The 21,513-nt window shown below is 36.0% G+C and overlaps 1 protein-coding gene across 1 annotated transcript in view; it reads right to left on the bottom strand.

Moving 5' to 3' along the window:
* Window positions 1–21,513, bottom strand: part of RASAL2 (RAS protein activator like 2) — a gene marked incomplete at its 5' end in the record, with an annotated part of 384,612 nt that overhangs the window by 170,112 nt on the left and 192,987 nt on the right. Inside the window, one exon of the mRNA XM_082663871.1 lies at window positions 7,554–7,680. Coding sequence (XP_082519997.1) covers window positions 7,554–7,680 — 127 coding nt within the window. The remainder of the gene's footprint in view (window positions 1–7,553; window positions 7,681–21,513) is intronic.

The following is a 21,513-nucleotide window of genomic DNA, read 5'->3' as shown; positions in this document are numbered from 1 at the left end:
AAAACACTAAATTCTATGAGAAGAAAGCCAGGGTAGCAATACTTACAGAAAAACTACACTTTAAGACAAAGACTGTAACAAGAGACAAAGAAGACATTACATAAAGATAAAGGGATTAATCCAACAAGAAGACGTAACACTTGTAAATACATATGCATCCAACACAGGAGTACCTAAATACATAAAGCAAATATTAGCAAACATTAAAGGGAAAAATGACAGTAAGACAATCATAGTAGGAGACTTTAATACCCCATACCTCAGTGGATAAATCATCCAGACAGATAATCAATAAGGAAACACTGGCCTTAAATAACACATTAACTATTTGAATGTAATAGATACATACATAGAATAGTCCATCCAAAAGCAGCAGAATACACACTCCTTTCAAGTGCACATGAAACATTCTCTGAGATAGATCACATCCTAGGCCACAAACAAATATATTTAAGATATTTTATATTTAAGAAGACTGAAATCATATCAAGCAGGTTTTCCAAACACAACAGTATGAGACTAGTAATCAACCACAAGAAAAAAACTGCAAAAAACACAAACATATGGAGGCTAAGCAATATGTTACTAAACAATCAATGGATCACTGAAGAAATCAGAGTCAAAAAATACCTGGAGACAAATGAAAATGAAAACACAATGATCCAAAATCTACGGGATGCAGCAGAAGCAGTTCTAAGAGGGAAGTTTACAGTGATACAAGCCTACCTCAAGAAACAAGAAAAATCTCAAATAAATAATCTAGCCTTACACTTAAAACAACTAGGAAAAAAGAAAGAACAAGAAAAACCCAAAGACTGGAGAAAGAAAGAAATCATAAAGATCAGAATAGAAATACAAGGAGACTAAAAAAAAAAGAAAGAAAGAAAAGATCAGTGAAACTAAGAGAAGGTCCTTGGAAAAAATAAACAAAAATTGATAAACCTTTAGCCACACTCATAAAGAATATGAATGAAAAGAGAGGTACCAAACAGATGAAATTAGCAATTAAAGAAGTTATGATTGACCACACAGAAATACAAAAGACCATGAGATTACTATGAACAATTATATGACAATGAAATGGACAACCTAGAAGAAATGAACAAATTCCTAGAAATGTACAATCTCCCAAGAATGAATCAGGAAGAAACAGAAAATATGAACATACTGATTACCAGGAAGGAAATTGAATCCGTAATTTTTTAAAAACTACCAACAAACAAATGTCCAGGGCCAGAGGGCTTCACAAGTGAATTCTACCAAACATTTAGAGTTAACACCTTTCTTAAACTATTCCCAAAAATTGAAGAGAAAGGAATGCTTTTGAACACATTCTACAAGGCTACCATTGCCCTGATAACAAAATCAGATAGACACGACCAAAAAAAAAGAAAAAAAAAAGATTACAGGACAAGATCACTGATGAATGTAACATGCAAAAATCCTCGGCAAATATTAGCAAACCAAATTCAACAATACAATAAAAGGATTATATGCCACGATGAAGTGGGATTTATCCCAGAGAAGCAAGGATAGTTCAATACCTGCATGTCAATCAATGTGATACACCACATTAACAAACTCAAAATAAAAAGTATACAATCATCTCAACAGACGCAGGAAAAAGCTCCAACAAAATTCAACATCCATTTATGATAGAAACTCTCAACATAGTGGGTATAAAGGGAACATACCTCAACATAATAAAGGCCATATATGACAAACCCAGAACCAATATCATATGAGATAGTGAAAAGCTGAAAGCATTTCCTCTAAGATCAGGAACAAGACAAGGATGCCCACTCGGTCCACTTTTATTCAACACAGTACTTGAAGTCCCAGCCACAGCAGGCAAGAAAAAAAGAAATGAAAGGAATCCAAATTGGAAAGGAAGAAGTAAAACAGTCACTGCTTGTAGATGGCATGATATTATATATAGAAAATCCTAAAGATGCCACCAGAAAAAACTATTAGAACTAATAAATAAATTTGGTAAAGTTGCAGACTACAAAATTAACATAAGAAATATGATGCATTTCTATACAATAATGAACTATCAGAAAGAGACATTAAGAAAACTATCCCATTTACAATGTATCAAAAAGAATAAAATACCTAGGAATTAATCTAAGGATTAAAAGACTTGTAGTCAGAAAACTATAAGATAATGCTGAAAGAAATTAAAGACAACATGGACAAATGAAAAGATATACCGTGATCACAGATGGGAAGAATTAATATTTTTTAAATGACCATATTATCCAAAACAATCTATAGATTCAATGCAATCCCTATCAAAATACCAATGACATTTTTCACAGAAATAGAACAAAATATCCAAAAATTTGTATGAAAACAAAGACCTCAAATAGCAAAAACAATATTGAGAAAGAACAAAGCTGGAGGTATCACGTTCCCTGATTTCAAACTATACTACAAGCTACAGCAATCAAAACAGTATAGGACTGGCACAAAAAAAGACACATAGATCAATGTAAGAGAAATAAACCCATGCTTATATGGTCACTTAATCAATGACAGAGGAGGCAAAAATATATAATAGGGAAAAGATAGCCTCTTCAATAAATGGTGTTGGGAAAACTGAACAGCCACATGCAAAAGATTCAAACTGGCCTACTTTCTCACACCATATGCAAAAATAAACTCAAAATGGATCAAAGACCTACATGTAAGACCTAAGACCATGAAACTGCTAAAAGAAAACATAGGCAGTATGCTTTTTAACATTGTTCTTAGCAGTTGTTGGATCTGTCTCTTTAGGCGAAGGAAACAAAAGCAAAAATAAAGAAATGGAACTACATCAAACTAAAAAGCTTTTTACACAGCGAAGGATATATAATCACATATACTTTTATATATATAAATTTAATAGTCAATTTAAATATTGAGTGCTACTATACACAGTCATTATTTATCACCATTTAAAATTCTATTATTTAATGAACTTATTTACAAAACAGAAACCGACTCACAGACTTACAGGACGAACTTATGGTTACCGGTGGGGAAAGGTGGGTGGTGAGGATAGACTGGGAGTTTGGGATTGACAGGTACACACTGCTATATTTAAAACAGATAACCAACATGGACCTACTGTATAGCACACAGAACATGACTCAATATTCTACAATAACCTAAATGGGAAAAGAATTTGAAAAAGAATAGATACATGTATATGTATAACTGAATCACTTTGCTGTACACCTGAAACTAACACATTATTAATCAAACATGTACCAATACAAAATAAAAATTTAAAAAAATAAAATTAATGTGAAAAAATAAAATTCTATTATTTGAAAAATAGAAGGATATGTTTCTTGTAATATTAAATCTTCATTACTCTCATTTCCCTTTCTTTCAATATTATCATTACCACCCTGTATTTTTATAAAAGATTCTAGCATCTTGAAAATACTTCAATCCTCCTAATAGTGAACGTCTTGGGAATAAAAAGAGTCATTAGTTTACACATAAAGTTAGACCTCAGCCTAATTTAACAGAGACGGTCAGGGTTAAAGCTAGATTTGAGTAATCAATATCCTCTAATAATTTTGACTAAATGAGTTATCCTTTTCAATAATTTTATAAATGTCTTAGTATATGCTGCTTTTTAATATTCCTTTTTTTAAAAATTTCCTCAAAATTTCATCACTTGGGTCAATAAACTTAGGAAAACATAGATGCAAGACTGGTTTTTCCTCAAAGTTTTTCCAGTTTAGTTTCCCTTTTTTTTGGTGGTGTTATTTTAGATTTCTGTTTGACTTCTTCATTTACATAAACATGAAAATTTTGCACAGCTGCCTCTGACTCCAAAAGACTTCTAGTATTTTTTTCCTATGCTTGCTAACAGGTATCAAAAGCATACTATGTGAAATTATAATTTTAAGTACGTTTACCAGATATTTCTGGGTTTTGAGGACTCCATGATAATGAAACAAATGTGATATCATAGGCACAGTTTTTTAAAAATCCAGAGATTTTGTAAGTAAGATCATGGGATACTTTTAAGATTTTATCTCAATGTAATAAAATAGAGGCATGGAGATCTCTGCAGCCTTGAATTACTAGATGTTTGGTTTTGAATGTGTCAGTTCAATTTGAACGATGTTTTTGAGAATTGAGAACGCATGCACTTATGAGTGTTTGCACTTTCTAATTAAACCAGCTTTATGATCACGTTTCTGACATCACCTGCAAACAAGGTTCTTGCTCACTTCAGGCTCTGACTTTGCTTTGCCCATTTGGGCATCAAAGCATTAACTTTACTGGAATGTCAAAGAAACACAACAACCAGACTGGACAAGGTTCTCAATTCACCTTTGTGCTATCCCCCAGGCAGGCAGCAGACAACATGCAGTAGTAGAGACACATTTTCTTCTATAAATGTATGTGTCACAAAAATGTTGTCCACTGTTCAGCTTTCATTTTTCCTCTGTTTAATAGTGTTCTTGAAAGGTGTCCAGTGGCTTTTTAAAAAAAGTTGAATTCACGTAGGTTATATTTACATTGAAAATGAATATTTACTCGTTCTAGTTCATGTGGTCAATTTATATACCTCCATGTATTGTTTGTATGCAAAGACCCTACCATCTGAAGAAGTAATTTCCTTTTGAAAATTCAGTAAATCATGCTTTTGCATGGTTTCAATTTGACAGATCTTTTTTTAATGAATAAATTAAAATCTGGATATTGTTACCAGGGGAAAATAGTTTTTTCTAGGTTTTCTAAATTTGGAAATGGGTGCTTCAGGCCAGATGTTCATATGCCTTAAGAAAACATCTCATTTTCAATGGAAAAGAATTTGCTGTATCAAAATCTGTGTCAAATGCCAGGGTAAATATAAATTTTTTGTATTTTGGGTAATCTGAAAGCTGCTGAATGCAAGAGACTGAGAACTAGCGAGTGAGAAGTACATTCTGGGCTTAACCACTCCCCACTCTGCCTCTTCACACACACTTTTTTCTTCTAAGTTCTTGACCTTTATTAGGTTTCCCATCACTATGAATTTGCTCATGTTGAACAATGTGTGAGGCAGAAATAGAGGCCTTCCTATCCTTTTTACATTCATGTTTTTTCACCAGCTTGAAATCTCTGAAGGACGGTAAATTGGCAGCCACTAACAAAGGTTCTTCACATATCCTTTATATTCACAGGGCTCTTTTCTTTTATGAATTCTCTGAGGTAGAATAAAAGGTGCATGTTTTTCATGAGTGGGCATTTCTCCATAGCTGACTGCCTCACACCTGAAATCAAAATGTATGCCATGGTTTTACATCTGCAAAAACTGATCTGTCCTCCTTGGGGTTCCTCTACTGGTGAGGAACAAAGAGAATGCAGAGCTTGCAAAGGGAAAGAACCCTGCAAAAACAGAAGGGCTTCCCCACACACTTGACTTACTTATTTGGAAACAAAATTCTATATCTTCATTCTCTTTCTCTGGTCCATCCTTTACTAATGCGTCCTCATCTTCCTAATCTCTAAATGTTCCAGGGCTTAGTCTTAAGCTTTTCTCTTCTACCTAAATACACTTCCCTTGATGATCTCACTCAATCTCATGGCTTCAAACACCATCTATTTGCTAAAAGCCTGAATCTGTATCTCCAGTCTGTACTTCTCCCTTAATTTCCAGACTCACTTATTTCTATCTGTGTATCTAATAAGATCCTCAAACTTAAGATGTCCAAACTGAGCTCCTGGTCAGTCCCACATTCAAACTTGCTTCTCCCAGTGTTCCTTATTTTAAAAAATAAATTCATTCTTCCGGCTGCTCTAGCCTAAATTCTTCACTCTTCTGTTTCTCACTTCCCACATCCAATCCAACCAGCGAACTGGCTTGTTGGCTCCACCTTCAAATATAATCTGGTCACTTCTCAGCCCTTCCACTAATACCATTATGGCCCAAGTTCTACCATGTCTTGTCTAGATTATTGCAATAGCACCCTAATTAGTTTCTAAACTCCCATTCTTGCTTCCCTAGTCTCAGTATAGAGGTCAGTGGCTCCCCACCTCCCAGAGTAAAAGCCAAAGCTCCTACGATGACCTACAAAACCTTTATGATCTGCTTGCCAAAGAGCTCATCTTAGTTTGTCTTTCGGACCTGTACCTGGAATGTTGGAGACATTTAACAATTTACTACGTATTTCTCTCCTATAAGATCATAATAATTATTCAGACTACAACTACACTTCCTCAAAAATCAGCTGACTTTTGTGGATCAAAGTGTGAATAGTCAAAGGACCCTAGAGAAGTGGCAAAGAGAGTCATCAACTTAACATTACAAATAATGACAGCAAAGGAGTTGAAAGAAGGTGACTCTGAGCTAGTCCAATTCACATAGAACTTGTATGTGAAATACAAACAGGCTATAAAATGGTTACATCCAGGAAGGTTTGCAATATAATTTAAGCCCACACCTAAACTGGTTTCAACACATGCTAAAGAAGTACAATGGATGAGAGGAATATTTGATTTTTCCAAGTATGACCCATTGGAGAAAAGTGTTTGCTAACCTGACTAATGTCTAGAAAAGCAATAAATGTCACAGGATAAAAAGAGAACTAAAGGATTCAAATTCTGACTAAGAACCTGAGCTCCATTTAGAAAATGAAAGGAAATGAAGGAAAAGGCAAAAACAAACAAAAAAACCAAAACCCTGATTTTCAAAAATACAACAAAATCACAAAATTATCCATACTAACAAATATAGAGACAATAAATGAATCCGTTTTATCTACCTACTAAATGTCTATGACTAAATGTCAAGGTCCATTAAGCAAAGAATAATACCACAATGCAAAACACCAGAGCAACTCCTACTTTTCAAATTCTTTCATTATTTTACTTAATCTTAATTATGTTCACTTAAAATTACCTGACTGGTCTAATTATTTAAATATCCATTGGTAAGCATGCAAAACACCAAACAGAATCATTTGGCAGGAAACAGGGAAACAGCAGCTTTGATACTGACATTAATTCCTTTAGTATATAACAACTCAAGTGGGGTTTTCTGATGTATCCCTTCTGTCACCCACTCCAACCACAGTCCTGAATATAACTTACATGGGCCATATAAAATTAGCTCAGCTAAACTAGCCTAATCTGACATTACATTATACAAGACAACACCAGGAACTGTGTGAACAGGGCACAAACCATTTAATACTAAGTTTCCAACCAAAACTGGCTCCCCAGTGAATCTCAGTGCCTCAATAAGATCACTTAATGTTCTTTTAAAATTTAAAGCCAAGCAGTAAAATCAGAAACAACATATCATCCGGCGTGCCCAGGAGTTTACAGCAACCAACTAGCACTCAGATAAATTTTCTCTCTGCAAAATAACTTTGCTGCCACTTGGTTATAAAGAATAAAACTTTCTAATGACCTCTAATTCTTGGTTAACATACTATATTTTAAAGTACTTACTTAACAGTAAATGAAGGATGTTTTGTTTTATTGTAACACTCAATAACAAGTCCATAAATTACCGGATAAAAACTAGGAATTTCTTTCCTTTTACATTAGCTTACCCAGTTTAGCGGCGCCCTCTGGTGGGTACTCAGGAAACTGACCCTCGGAAGGGACACTGACAGTTCTCCTCAGGCATCGCCCTTTGGTGGAATCTGTCTGCTGATCCTGTCCTCCCTCCACAGGTATCTAGTAAACCAAGAAAGAGATGAAACTTAATAGTGCCATAACTACCTTGTGATTGAATAACGTTTTTAGTTGATGAAGGTAGGAGTGTGTAATCATCAGAGCAAAACAGAAGAAATGTAGAAATAATGTATGCACAAAGGCTAAAGTTATTACCAACCCTTTATTCAGGAATCTTTTCTTTAAAAAGAAAACTGAAAGATCAGGAAAGGTGAGTATGCAAATTAACTTACATGAAGTATGCACAAATCACATCCAGTTGTGTACCTGCTTAGGGAGCTCAGAAAACAAAACATCCACACAAATAAGATTCCTTTACATCAGAAACTGGTTCACAAGTCCCATTCCTGCCCAATCGTAGGTAAATGGAAATAAAAGTTGACCAGAAAGACTTCACTCCAAAATTCTCTTAAAAGAAGGTTTTGTTAGATAAAAGGAGTAAAATCAACCAAATTTTCTCCAATTTTAAAAGTAAGCACTTAGAGATAGTTAATGAAATACTATACTACCTATACATGTTTTTAGTGTATAGATAGTAATTGATACATAAAATGGCATATTTTATTCCACAAGTGAGATTAGTTTTTGAAATCCTAAAAAATAGTTTTTCTGGCATAACTTTTTTTTCTGTTTGTACATGTGGAATAAGAACTATGTATGGTACAAAAGATCTCTAATTCCATTAAATATTTTACAATTTACACACTGGTTATCACTGTAGAGTAATGGGATGGCTCTAAGTTGCTTTTTTTTTTTTCTTTTCGATTTCGGTAATTCTAAAAGACCAAGTCATCTTACTTTGGGGGTAGAGGGCAAAGACTTTTCACAATGAGATTTTATTAGTAACCTTTATCAGAATCAAGAATAGTATTTGTAACATCTGAAATAGTTTGGCAAAATATGTCAAGAATTATGTTATCAAGGCAGTTGCCCGGGAATCATACCTCCTCCCCTCCCTCCAATGGAAACTAACTACCCTTATCTGAGTTTCATGCTCAATTACAAAAGGAGGAAGCTGCAAACAGAAAAACAAGAACTGGTTAGAGCCAGCTAGGCCCAAGATGGCAGAAAACCTGATCTCCAGTGGACTTGAGCCTCACTGTACGTTCACTGTAATACATTAGCATGCTAAATGACACAACCATGAGCACCATGACAGTTGACAATTGCCATGACAACGGGAAAAGTCCATACAAGGACTGAAAAGGGGTGTTGCCTCAGTTCTGGGTCCAAACCACAGCCTTGTTCTCAGATATCTTATGAATACTCCTTCTATTTACTCAATTCTTTCCCTTTTACCTGGACCCTTCTATATACATGGTGTCTCAGCCCTAATCAGGTTGAGAAGTTGATTTGCGAACTAAATTCCTACACTCTTCCATTCTTTGGCCAGTTTCATTATTGGCTGTGTGAATCTGAGTGGAAAAAGAACCTCTCCGGCTGAGACCCCTCGGCCTAGGCTAGGACCCTGGTGCGGGTCCAGGCAACCAATTCGGTAACAATTAATCATAGTCTCTAATTCTTATGCCTCCAATACAGGCAATTTTAACAAATTTCAATAATAATGACTAGCATTAAATTCTTAGTATGTGCAAGGCTAAGGAATTTACATGTGTGACATTATGAGGAAGCCATTATTATTATCCCCTTTTTACAGATGAGGAATAATTTATCTCTCCAGATGATTACTATGGGCATATCAATTGATACAGCAAAACTGGAATAGATACGGGCTTAAATGTACATGCTTTCTGCTTTGCCTCAGTAATCCAACTCCTAAGACTGGGTGGGGTCAAGGGGATGATACCAAGGGAAGTTTTCTCTGTGCTACTGAGAATTTGAAGAGCAAAATTCTAATGTCTTCATAAGGACTGAAAATTCTCATACTCTTTCCTCATTTCCTCATGACCATAACTACTGTTACTGCTTGCACACTGAGAAACCAAATGGTGGAATTAAGAAAGGTAAAATTCTAAAAAATAAGGGAATATCAAATAATAGCATCAGTAAAGCTAATAAGTCTTCTAAAAGTTCTCTGTAATATAAAACTTTAAGAACAGTAATCTAAGTCATCCACCCCTTTCAGGATGGAAATGATCTCTACATAAATAATTAAAAGAGTAGCACCAAGAGGTTAAATAACTCCCTCCTAGTAAGAAAGGTAAAAATGTATCCTCTACCTGCCTTAGGAAAGAAGGGAGGTAAATTTGGAAAAAAAAAAAAAAGTAGTCTGGATCTTTGAACAAACAATGAACATAAATAAACATAACTATTTTTGTAATAGTTCCCCCAAAATTCCTATTCCTGAAATAATGAAGGCCTAAGCCATAGAGAAAAGAGGAGCTATTTTTGACATTTTAGGAGGGAATGAGCTACAATCTCATCTGTGGAAATTTATAAAGGCCATATCCAGGAAAAATAAAGAAATGGTTTCTATTATCATTATACTTTGTCTCTATCATATCTAAGAAGAGAATAAATAAAATATATCAAACTTCTTATTTGGGCCTAAACTTCACTCACAATTATATTCTCAAAGTTTCAATGTAGACTCTTCATTTCCCACTGTTGAAACTTAAAATATGATGAACAGTTTTATTCACAGTATCACTCTTAAAGTTGAGGGCATTTTATCTCTGACTCAGAATATAAGGGAGAATAGTATTTACTTTTATTCTAAACGTGTGTTTCTTAAGAATCATTTGCTTTTACACCACCACTGACTGTTTCTTACATAAATAATTCTTTTAAAGACACTGACCTGTTTCTTAAAAGTTAGTATAATATTTCAAGTATCTTCAAATGAACTAAGCTGGAGTTTACAAATCTTAGTATACAGCCAAAGAAAATCAGTTTTAGAAAAGACAATTTTAGAAAAATGATTCTGTCCATTCTGCTTGTCCTAATTTAGTTTACTACTTCACATTCACTTGTTTACACTAAATTAGTCTAAAAATTGTATATCTTTCAGGTTCGGTAATGAGAGAAATTTTTCTTTTTCTTTTTTTTTCTTAAACCTTTTTGCCTTGTATGATACTTCTTCTGAGCCTTCTTTTTCTTCAGGGAGAATGGTGACCATCACTGTCTTTGGCTGCCTATTGTCCAATGCCTGAAAATAGCTGGTATATATAATTTTTTTTGAATTTTTGCATTTTATTTTTTTATACAGCAGTTTCTTATTAGTTATCCATGTTATACATATTAATGTATATATGTCAATCCCAATCTCCCAATTCATCACACCACCACCAACCCCCTGCCACTTTCCCCTCCTGGTGTCCATACGCTTGTTCTCTACATCTGTGTCTCTACTTCTGCCCTGCAAACCAGTTCATCTGTATGACTTTTCTAGCTTCTACATATATGCATTAATATACAATATTTGTTTTTCTCTTTCTAACTTACTTCACTCTGTATAACAGTCTCTAGATCCATCCATGTCTCTACAAATGACCCAACATCGTTCCTTTTTAAGGCTGAGTAATATTCCATTGTATATATGTACCACATCTTCTTTATCCATTCGTCTGTCGATGGGCATTTAGGTTGCTTCCATGAACTGGCTATTGTAAATAGTGCTGCAATGAACATTGGGTTGCATGTGTCTTTTTGAATTATGCTTTTCTCTGGATATATGCCCAGTAGGGGGATTGCTGGGTCATATGCTAATTCTATTTTTAGTCTTTTAAGGAACCTCTGTACTGTTCTCCATAGTAGCTGTATCAATTTACATTCCCACCAACAGTGCAAGAGGGTTCCCTTTTCTCCACACCCTCTCCAGCCTTTGTTGATTGTAGATTTTCTGATGATGCCCATTCTAACTGGTGTGAGGTGATACCTCATTGTAGTTTTGATTTGCATTTCTCTAATAATTAGTGATGTTGAGCAGCTTTTCATGTGCTTCTTGGCCATCTGTATGTCTTCTTTGGGGAAATGTCTATTTAGGTCTTCTGCCCATTTTTGGAGTGGGTTGTTTGTTTTTTTAATATTGAGCTGCATGAGCTGTTTATATGTTTTGGAGATTCATCCTTTGTCCGCTGATTTGTTTGCAAATATTTTCTCCCATTCTGAGGGTTGTCTTTTCATCTTGTTTGTAGTTTCCTTTGCTTTGCAAAAGCTTTGAAGTTTCATTAGGTCCCATTTGTTTATTTTTGTTTTTATTTCCATTACTCTAGGAGGTGGATCAAAAAAGATCTTGCTGTGATTTATGTCAAAGAGTGTTCTTCCTATGTTTTCCTCTAAGAGTTTTATAGTGTCCACTGTTACATTTAGGTCTGTAACCCATTCTGAGTTTATTTTTGTGTATGGTGTGAGGGAGTGTTCTAATTTCATTCTTTTACATGTAGCTGTTCAGTTTTCCCAGCACCACTTACTGAAGAGGTTGTCTTTTCTCCATTGTATATCCTTGCCTCCTTTGTCATAGATTAGTTGACCATAGGTGCATTGGGTTATCTCTGGGCTTTTTATCCTGTTCCATTGATCTGTATTTCTGTTTTTGTGCTAGTACCATATTGTCTTGATTACTGTAGCTTTGTAGTATAGTCTGAAGTCAGGGAGTCTGATTCCTCCAGCTCCGTTTTTTTCCCTCAAGACTGTTTTGGCTATTCAGGGTCTTCCGTGTCTCCATACAAATTTTAAGATTTTTTGTTCTAGTTCTGTAAAAAATGCCATTGGTAATTTGATTGCATTGAATCTGTAGATTGCTTTGGGTAGTATAGTCATTTTCACAATACTGATTCTTCCAATCCAAGAACATGGTATATCTCTCCATCTGTTTGTAACATCTTTAATTTCTTTCATTAGTGTCTTATAGTTTTCTGCTTACAGGTCTTTTGTATCCCTAGATAGGTTTATTCTAGGGATTTTCTTCTTTTTGTTGCAGTGGTAAACGGGAGTCTTTCCTTAATTTCATTTTCAGATTTTTCATCGTTAGTGTATAGGAATGCAAGAGATTTCTGTGCATTAATTTTGTATCCTGCAACTTTACCAAATTCATTGATTAGCTCTAGTAGTTTTCTGGTAGCATCTTTAGGATTCTCTATGTATAGTATCATGTCATCTGCAAACAGTGACAGTTTTACTTCTTCTTTTCCAATTTGTATTGCCTTTATTTCTTTTTCTTCTCTGATTGCCATGGTAGGACTTCCAAAACTATGTTGAATAACAGTGGCGAAAGTGGACATCCTTCTCTTGTTCCTGATCTTAGAGCAAATGCTTTCAGTTTTTCACCATCGAGAATGATGTTTGCTGTGGGTTTGTTGTATATGGCCTTTGTTATGTTGAGGTAGGTTGCCTTTATGCCCACTTTCTGGAGAGTTTTTATCACAAATGGGTGTTGAATTCTGTCAAAAGCTTTTTCTGCATCTATTGAGATGATCAAATGGTTTTTATTCTTCAATTTGTTAATATGGTGTATCACATTGATTGATTTGCATATATTGAAGAATCCCTGCATTCCTGGGGTAAATCTCACTTGATCATGGTGTATGATCCTTTTAATGTGTTGTTGGATTCTGTTTGCTAGTATTAGTTGAGGATTTTTGCATCTATATTCATCAGTGATATTGGTCTATAATTTTCTTTCTCTGTAGTCTCTTTGTCTGGTTTTGGTATCAGGGGGTTGGTGGCCTCATAGAATGAGTTTGGGAGTGTTCCTTCCTCTGCTTTATTTTGGCAGAGTTTGGGAAGGACAAGTGTTAGCTCTTCTCTAAAAGTTTGTTGGAATTCACCTGTGAAGCCATCTGGTCCTGGGCTTTTGTCTGTTGGAAGATTTTTAATCACAGTTTCAATTTCATTACTTGTGATTGGTCTACTCATATTTTCTATTTCTTCCTGGCTCAGTCTTGGAAGGTTATACCTTTCTAAGAATTTGTCCATTTCTTCCAGGTTGTCCATTTTACTGCATAGAGTTGCTTGTAGTAGTCTCTTGGGATGATTTGTATTTCTACAGTGTCTGTTGCAACATCTCCTTTTTCGTTTCTAATTTTATTGATTTGCACCCTCTCCCTCTTTTTCTTGATGAGACTGGCTAATGGTTCATCAATTTTGTTCATCTTCTCAAAGAACCAGCTTTTAGCTTTATTGATCTTTGCTATTATTTTGTTTCGATTTCATTTATTTCTGATCTTTATGATTTCTTTCCTTCTACTAACTTTGGGTTTTGTTTGTTCTTCTTCTCTAGTTCCTTTAGGTGTAAGGTTACATTGTTTATTTGAGATTTTTCCTGTTTCTTGAGGTAGGCTTGTATTGTTATAAACTTCCCTCTTAGAACTGCTTTTGCTGCATCCCATAGGTTTTGGATCGTGGTGTTTTTGTTATAATGTCTCTAGGTATTTTCTGATTTCCTCTTTTATTTCTTCAGTGATATCTTGGTTATTTAGTAACGTATTGTTTAGTCTCCATGTGTTTGTGTTCTTTTCCCTGTAACTGATTTCTAATCTCACAGCGTTGTGGTCAGAAAAGATGCTTTATATGATTTCAATTTTCTGAAATTTACTGAGGCTTGATTTGTGACCCAAGATGTGATCTATCCTGGAGAATGTTCTGTGCGCACTTGAGAAGAAAGTGTAATCTGCTGTTTTTGTTTCCTTATTAATTTTCCGTTTGGATGATCTGTCCATTGGTGTAAGTGAGGTGTTAAAGTCTCCCACTATTATTGTGCTGCTGTTGATTTCCTCTTTTACAGCTGTTAGCAGTTGCCTTATGTATTGAGGTGCCCCTATGTTGCGTGCATATATATTTATAATTGTTATATCTTCTTCTTGAATTGATCCCTTGATCATTATGTAGTGTCCTTCCTTGTCTCTTGTAACATTCTTTATTTTAAAGTCTATTTTATCTTATATGAGTATTGCTACTCCAGCTTTCTTTTGATTTCCATTTGCATGGACTACATTTTTCCATCCCTTCACTTTCAGTCTGTATGTGTCCCTAGGTCTGACATGGGTCTCTTGTAGACAGCATATATATGGGTGTTGTTTTTGTATCCATTCAGCAAGCCTGTGTCTTTTGGTTGGAGGATTTAATCCATTCACGTTTAAGGTAACTATCGATATGTATGTTCCTATGACCATTTTCTTAATTGTTATGTGTTTGTTTTTGTAGGTCCTTTCCTCCTCTTGTGTTTCCCACTTAGAGAAATTCCTTTAGCATTTGTTGTAGAGCTGGTTTGGTGGTGCTGAATTCTACTGGCTTTTGCTTGTCTGTAAAGCTTTTGATTTCTCCATTGAATCTGAATGAGATCCTTGCCAGGTAGAGTAATCTTGGTTGTAGGTTCTTCCCTTTCATCACTTTAAATATGTCATGCCACTCCCTTCTGGCTTGTAGAGTTTCTGCTGAGAAATCAGCTGTTAACCTTATAGCAGTTCCCTTGTATGTTATTTGTCGTTTTTCCCTTGCTGCTTTCAATAATTTTTCTTTGTCTTTAATTTTTACCAGTTGATTACTATGTGTCTTGGCATGTTTCTCCTTGGGTTTATCCTGTATGGGACTCGCTGAGCTTCCTGGACTTGGGTGGCTATTTCCTTTCCCATGTTAGGGACGTTTTCACCTATAATCTTTTCAAATATTTTCTCTGGTCCTTTCTCTCACTCTTCTCCTTCTGGGACCCCTATAATGCGAATGTTGTTGTGTTTAATGTTGTTCCAGAGGTCTCTTAGGCTGTCTTCATTTCTTTTCATTCTTTTCTCTTTATTCTGTTCCGCAACAGTGAATTCCACCATTCTGTCTTCCAGGTCACTTATCTGTTCTTCTGCCTCCATTATTCTGCTATTGATTCCTTGTAGTGTAGTTTTCATTTCAGTTATTGTATTGCTCGTCTCTGTTTGTTTGTTCTTTAATTCTTCTAGGTCCTTGTTAAACATTTCTTGCATCTTCTCAATCTTTGCCTCCATTCTTTTTCTGAGGTTCTGGATCATCTTCACTATCTTTATTCTGAATTCTTTTTCTGGAAGGTTGCCTATCTCCACTTCATTTAGTTGTTTTTCTGAGGTTTTATCTTTTTCCTTCATCTGGTACATAGCCCTCTGCCTTTTCATCTTGTCTATCTTTCTGTGAATGTGGTTTTTGTTCCACAGGCTGCAGGATTGTAGTTCTTCTTGCTTTTGCTGTCTGCCCTCTGGTGGATTAGGCTATATAAGAGGCTTGTGCAAGTTTCATGATGGGAGAGAGTGGTGATGGGCAGAGCTCAGTAAAACTTTAATCTGCTTGTCTGCTGATGCGTGGGGCTGGGTTCCCTCCTTGTTGGTTGTTTGGCCTGAGGCGACCCAGCACTGGAGCCTACCTGGCTTTTTGGTGAGGCTAATGGCATACTCTGGGAGGGCTCACACCAAGGAGTACTTCCCAGAACTGCTGCCAGTTTCCTTGTCCTCACGGTGAGACACAGCCACCCCCCGCCTCTGTAGAAGACCCTCCACCACTAGCAGGTAGGCCTCGTTCAGTCTCCTGTGGGGTCACTGCTCCTTCCCCTGCGTCCCGATACGCACATCACTTTGTGTGTGCCCTCCAAGAGTGGAGTCTCTGTTTCTCCCAGTCCTGTCAAAGTCCTGCAATCAAATCCCACTAGCTTTCAAAGTCTGATTCTCTAGGAATTCCTCCTCCCATTGCCGGACCCCCAAGTTGGGAAGCCTGACGTGGGGCTCAGAACCTTCACTCCAGTGGGTGGACTTCTGTGGTACAAGTGTTCTCCAGTTTGTGAGTCACCCACCCAGCAGTTATGGGATTTGATTTTATTGTGATTGCGCCCCTGCTACCGTCTCACTGTGGCTTTTCCTTTGTCTTTGGATGTGGGGTATCTTTTTTAGTGAGTTCCGGTGTCTTCCTGTCGATGATTGTTCAGCAATTAGTTGTGATTCTGGTGCTCTTGCAAGAGGGAGTGAGCGTATGTCCTTCTACTCCACCATCTTGAACCAATCTCTGGCTGCTATATATATATTTTTGGTCTAGTCTTATTTTGTTTGCAATGGGAGGGCTAGTCTTGTACCAGTTACTCCATCACAGCTGGTGTCAAAAGCCTCTTATTCTCTCTTACCCAAACTACTAATACAGTCTCTTCATTGGTGATATTCTGCCCCTTAAATCTATCCTTTATATAGTTTCCAGAATATTTCTAAAATGCAATTATAATCATTTACGGTACACCTCCGTGAGATTCCTCCAATAACAGATCTCTCTCTCGCACTTTACTTATACATGGAATCATAATTAATCATAATTATTCATTTGTGCAACTAATTCCACATAAGTTAACAGCTTAACTTACCAGTCATTCTGAGACTTAAAGGCCTTCAGTTGCTCTCCTTTGCAGTGTTTTTCAAAGAAGTGATGGTATGTTTGTGTGTGCATGTGACAAGGGACTTATCTCTCTGCTTCAACCAGAGCATAATTCTGAGTTTATCTGTTGTACAGGGCTTCTGCATGAGCTTTTCTACAAAAGGCGTTGTTCTGCTAAAAGAGTTTTAAAACTAATATCTTACAGAGCAAGTGCAAGTTCCCTGATATAGTATACCAGGTTTTCCACAATCTGGCTACTGTGTAAGTAACCAGCTTTAGACTTTACATAGTAGGAACAACAAATTGCTTGCATTTCCCTAACATATTCCTCATGCTGTAGTTCAGTGCCTTTGCTTAGTTTGTTCTCTCAGACTGAAATATTTTCCCTCACTTTCTTTTCTATTCTATACCTGCAAGGTAAACTCCTAACCATCCTAAGGCTTAGGACAGGCATTGCTTCTTCCAGGAATCTTCCTTTCTATCAGTTCCCTAAGGGAGGTTAAGGTACACCTTCCTGAGGTTCCTCCAATAACAAATCTTTCTCTGGCACTATACTTATACATGGATTCATAATTATTCATTTGTGCAACTAATTCCACATACGTTAACAGCTTAACTTACCAGTCAATCTCCAAACCTTAAAATAGCTCCAACTCACAAATGAATAAATGAATATTTGATAGGTAGAGATGGGGGCCATTTTAGGCAAAGGAAATAACATAACATCAGCCAAGAAGTTGGTACGCATACTATTTTTTTTACTGTATTTGGAACCAGGAGTAGGCCAATTTAGCTAGAGCCTCTTAAGGGGGAGAAGTGGGAGAACACCAAAATATATTATAACCACATGGGAAGGCTTTAATACCAGGCCATGAATAATTCAGGAAGCACTGGGAAACAATTCAAGTTTTTAGATCAGAGGAATAGTAGTCTTGTAATTGGTCTGTCTCCTGCCTACCTTTCCCTCTTCCAATACATCTTACAGATTAATATTCATAACACATAACTTTGATCCCCTTCCTTTCTTAAGCTTCCTTTGGTAATTGCCCATTGTCAATAGCATCTTAATGACAGAGACTACAGTGCTTTAGAATAAATGGATTTCTTTCTTTTATTCTATCCAGTTTACTTGTGCTATTTATCAAATTCCATTTTAAAATTATTTTTCCTATTCCCACAACTAAATTTGGTACTGGGGAGAGGGGAAAGAACTGTGTCTTATTCTTTGTAACTCCTATCAGTGAATTCACATACAGGGGCACATTATGTATCTGCTGAATAACTTGAAAGTAGTTCTGAATGAAATATGCCATGGGTAGTTTACCCCAGGATAAATAACAATTGATTTTAGCTGTTTGCACAAAGCCTAACTGCTATTTTCATCAATATATCTGAGTGTAAATACTGTTTTCTAAAATCATGAAAAATATTTTAAAATATTTTGAAATTGCATTATTACTACCTTGCTGCCTTTACACTAGCATCAAGCTTTTAAAATTCCAAATACAGAAAGTAGAGTCTGACTGAAGAAAAAAGGAGCCACTTTTACCATTCTTAATGCCTTGTTATTGCCAAAAGAAAGGAACTCACAAATTCAGCTTTCTTTTATATTTTTATACTGGCTGCACACTGGGGAGTTCATGATTATCTTCTCTACCATTTCCCTCAACTCCTTAATCTCTAGTTTACTTGGTCTTATCTCTTGCAAGCAAAATGGAATTCAAATGGCCTCCTACGTCCTCTTTGAACGGGTTGGTGCCAAGCCAGCTGGGGCCTATCCTGGCATCCGGACAGGGAAGTAAATTCATAACACATAAGCAATGTCTATTTGGCACAATTTGCATGAAGCAATTTACTGAATCAGTGAATCATTTCTCAAGGTGATACTCCTGGCACCTCTTTCAGCATTCTGCCCAGATCTACTCTTCTGTTACATTCCCATTTTGGTAATTAGTATACTTAACACTCTTCCCATGTACATTGCCCAAGCAACCTTTTTCCCATTTCTGACAGGAAACATGCAGAGTTAAGGGAGAGCATTAAAAGATCCCACACAGTGAATACATGAGTGATACTAGACTAATATAATCCTCCCACATTCCAACACTGCCTGGCTAAGGATTCAGTTTAAACCCTTACAGAACCCTCTTAATTGATCTTATTAATACAGCAATAAACACCCCTGTGATTCACTGATTAAGGTTTAAAACAGCTTTTTAAGATAATTTTAGCAGGAAATTCCTTAAACTCCTTGTTTCAAGGAATTCTAAGTTGTTCAATGCAAAACTCCAAAGATAAGAGTTATATTCTTCATGATAGTGTGGGTGGAAGGTAAAAAGAGTGACAGCATATTCTGGTCCTTCCACAAAAAAAAAAAAAAAAAAAAAGTATTTCTAAACTTTTCCTATCATAAAATTAACAGAATATTAAATAAAATTCAAGTAGCAGGTGTAACAATGCCTTAACATTTTCTTATCCTAGAGATTTAATCCAGTTTCTCCAACTTATAGTGGTAGAACATACCCGTCTCAGGGCATTAAACTGTTTGCGTAAACTTGTCATCCCTTACCTGGTCTATTGCAATAACGTAACTCATCTACTTCCTTCCAATCCCTTTCACTCAATTTTCCACGTGATCAACAGAGTTACTTTTCTAAGAAGCAAATGTGATGATGTCATTGCCCTGTTAAATACCTTTCCATGGTCCAAATCATTTCTAGAATAAAGTCCAAATTCCTTAGCATGGCCTTCAAGGCACTTTATTATTCGGCTCTTGCCAGCTATCATTTTTCCTCTTGCAAATTATATTCCAAGAATTCTGAACATTTTGCAGTTTGCCAAAGAGATATAAGATGTTTCTTGACTTTGTATCTTTATATATACGTGGAATATCCTTCCCTTCTTTTCCTCCAAGTGAGCTTCTATTTGTCCCTAAAGACATGGCTTAATCACAAATTTATCTGTAGATACTTTTTTGGCATTCTTTACTTTAAACAATAACCCACCCCAGGCAATATCTTAGTTAATCTTTCCCTTGTGGTAATGTAATAATCTTTTTAAAAAAATTGTATTGAGGTTAAATTCACGTAACATAAAATTAACCACTGTAAAGTGAATACTTCAGTGACATTTAGTACATTCATGATGTTGTGCAACCACCACCTCTGTATCTAGTTCTAAACAGTTTTAACTTTTAATTTACCTCAGTGTGTTCCCAACAAACTGCATCTTTGCAACCACAATACTTTACACATAACGGATGCTCAATAAATAAAGATGGAATTTCATATTCAACAATTGAAAAGCATCTTATGGATTATTTTTCCCCTCTTTTATTATCCAGTCTTAGAAAAAATATGTAATTACACCTCTTGTTGTGGGAAGACTTATCACATAAAAAAGAAAAGATAGAAGGTTCGTCTCCTCTCAAACTTAAATTGAAAAAATGGATATTCAGGAATCAAAGTTTATAATTTGGCTTTTTCAAAATTTATTCAACAAATATTTGTTAGAATTTACTTATGTGTCAGGAACTGTTCTAAGCACTGAGGGATATAGCACTGAAAAAAACAGATAAAATCCTCCCTGCCCTAAAAGCTTATATAAGAGACAAGAGACAATAAACATAATAAATAAATTATATAGCATTTTAGAAGGTGGTAAATGCTATAGGGGAAAAAAAAATACAGCCAGGTAATTAGATTGGAAGTTCTGAATGGAGATACAGGGAGGGGTTGCAATTTTGAATAAGTTGGTCAGAGTAGGGCTTATTGAGCAGGTGATATGCAACCAAAGAGTTGAAGGAGGTGAGAAAGTGAGTCCTGCAAATATCTGAGGGAAAAGCCAAGGCTAAGGTCTTGAGGCAAGAACATGCCTGATGTGCTTAAAACAGTGACAAAGCCATATCCAAGTAGAAGTGTATAATGGACAGATGGATATATGAGTCTAGAGAAGAGAGATGTGTAGGCTTAAGATAAAAAATTAAGATCATCAGCTTTAGAGGGTATTTGAAGTCATAAGATTGGATGAGATTCCTAAAGAAGTGAGGTCCACGGACTGAACTCTGTAGCACTCCCCTGTTGAGATTTGGAGAGTAGAAGAGAAATCTGCAAAGATGACTCAGAAGGAACTGCCAGAGAGACAGGAAGAAAACTAAGACAGCACAGTGTCATGGACGCCAAGTGAAGAAAGTGGTTCTAGGAGGAGGAATGAGTGATCAACTGCATTAAATTCCACTAACAGATTAAGTAAGACAAGAAGTGAGAACTGACCACTGAATTTAGCAATGTGGAGGTCACCAGTGAGCTTAACAAGAGCAATTTTCACAAGGTGATATAGGTCAGAGTACGAATGAAGTAGGTTTAAGAGAGAATGAGAGGAGAAGAATTAGAGACAGTGAGTTTAGAAGTTTCCAGAATTTTTGCTGGTAAGGGAAGCAAAGAAAGGGGTAGTAACTGGTGGTAGAAGTGAGATTAATGCAGGCTCATTTTTTCTTTTAAGATGGGAGAAATAATAGCATGCTGATGGGAACGATCTAGTAGAGAGCAGAGAGCTGAAGATGTAAAA

Source organism: Grampus griseus, assembly GCF_964374135.1.
Source record: "Grampus griseus genome assembly, chromosome: 1".
Taxonomy (NCBI): domain Eukaryota; kingdom Metazoa; phylum Chordata; class Mammalia; order Artiodactyla; family Delphinidae; genus Grampus; species Grampus griseus.
The sequence above is the reverse complement of the archived record's forward strand: the minus strand, read 5'-3'. Positions and strand labels throughout refer to the sequence as shown.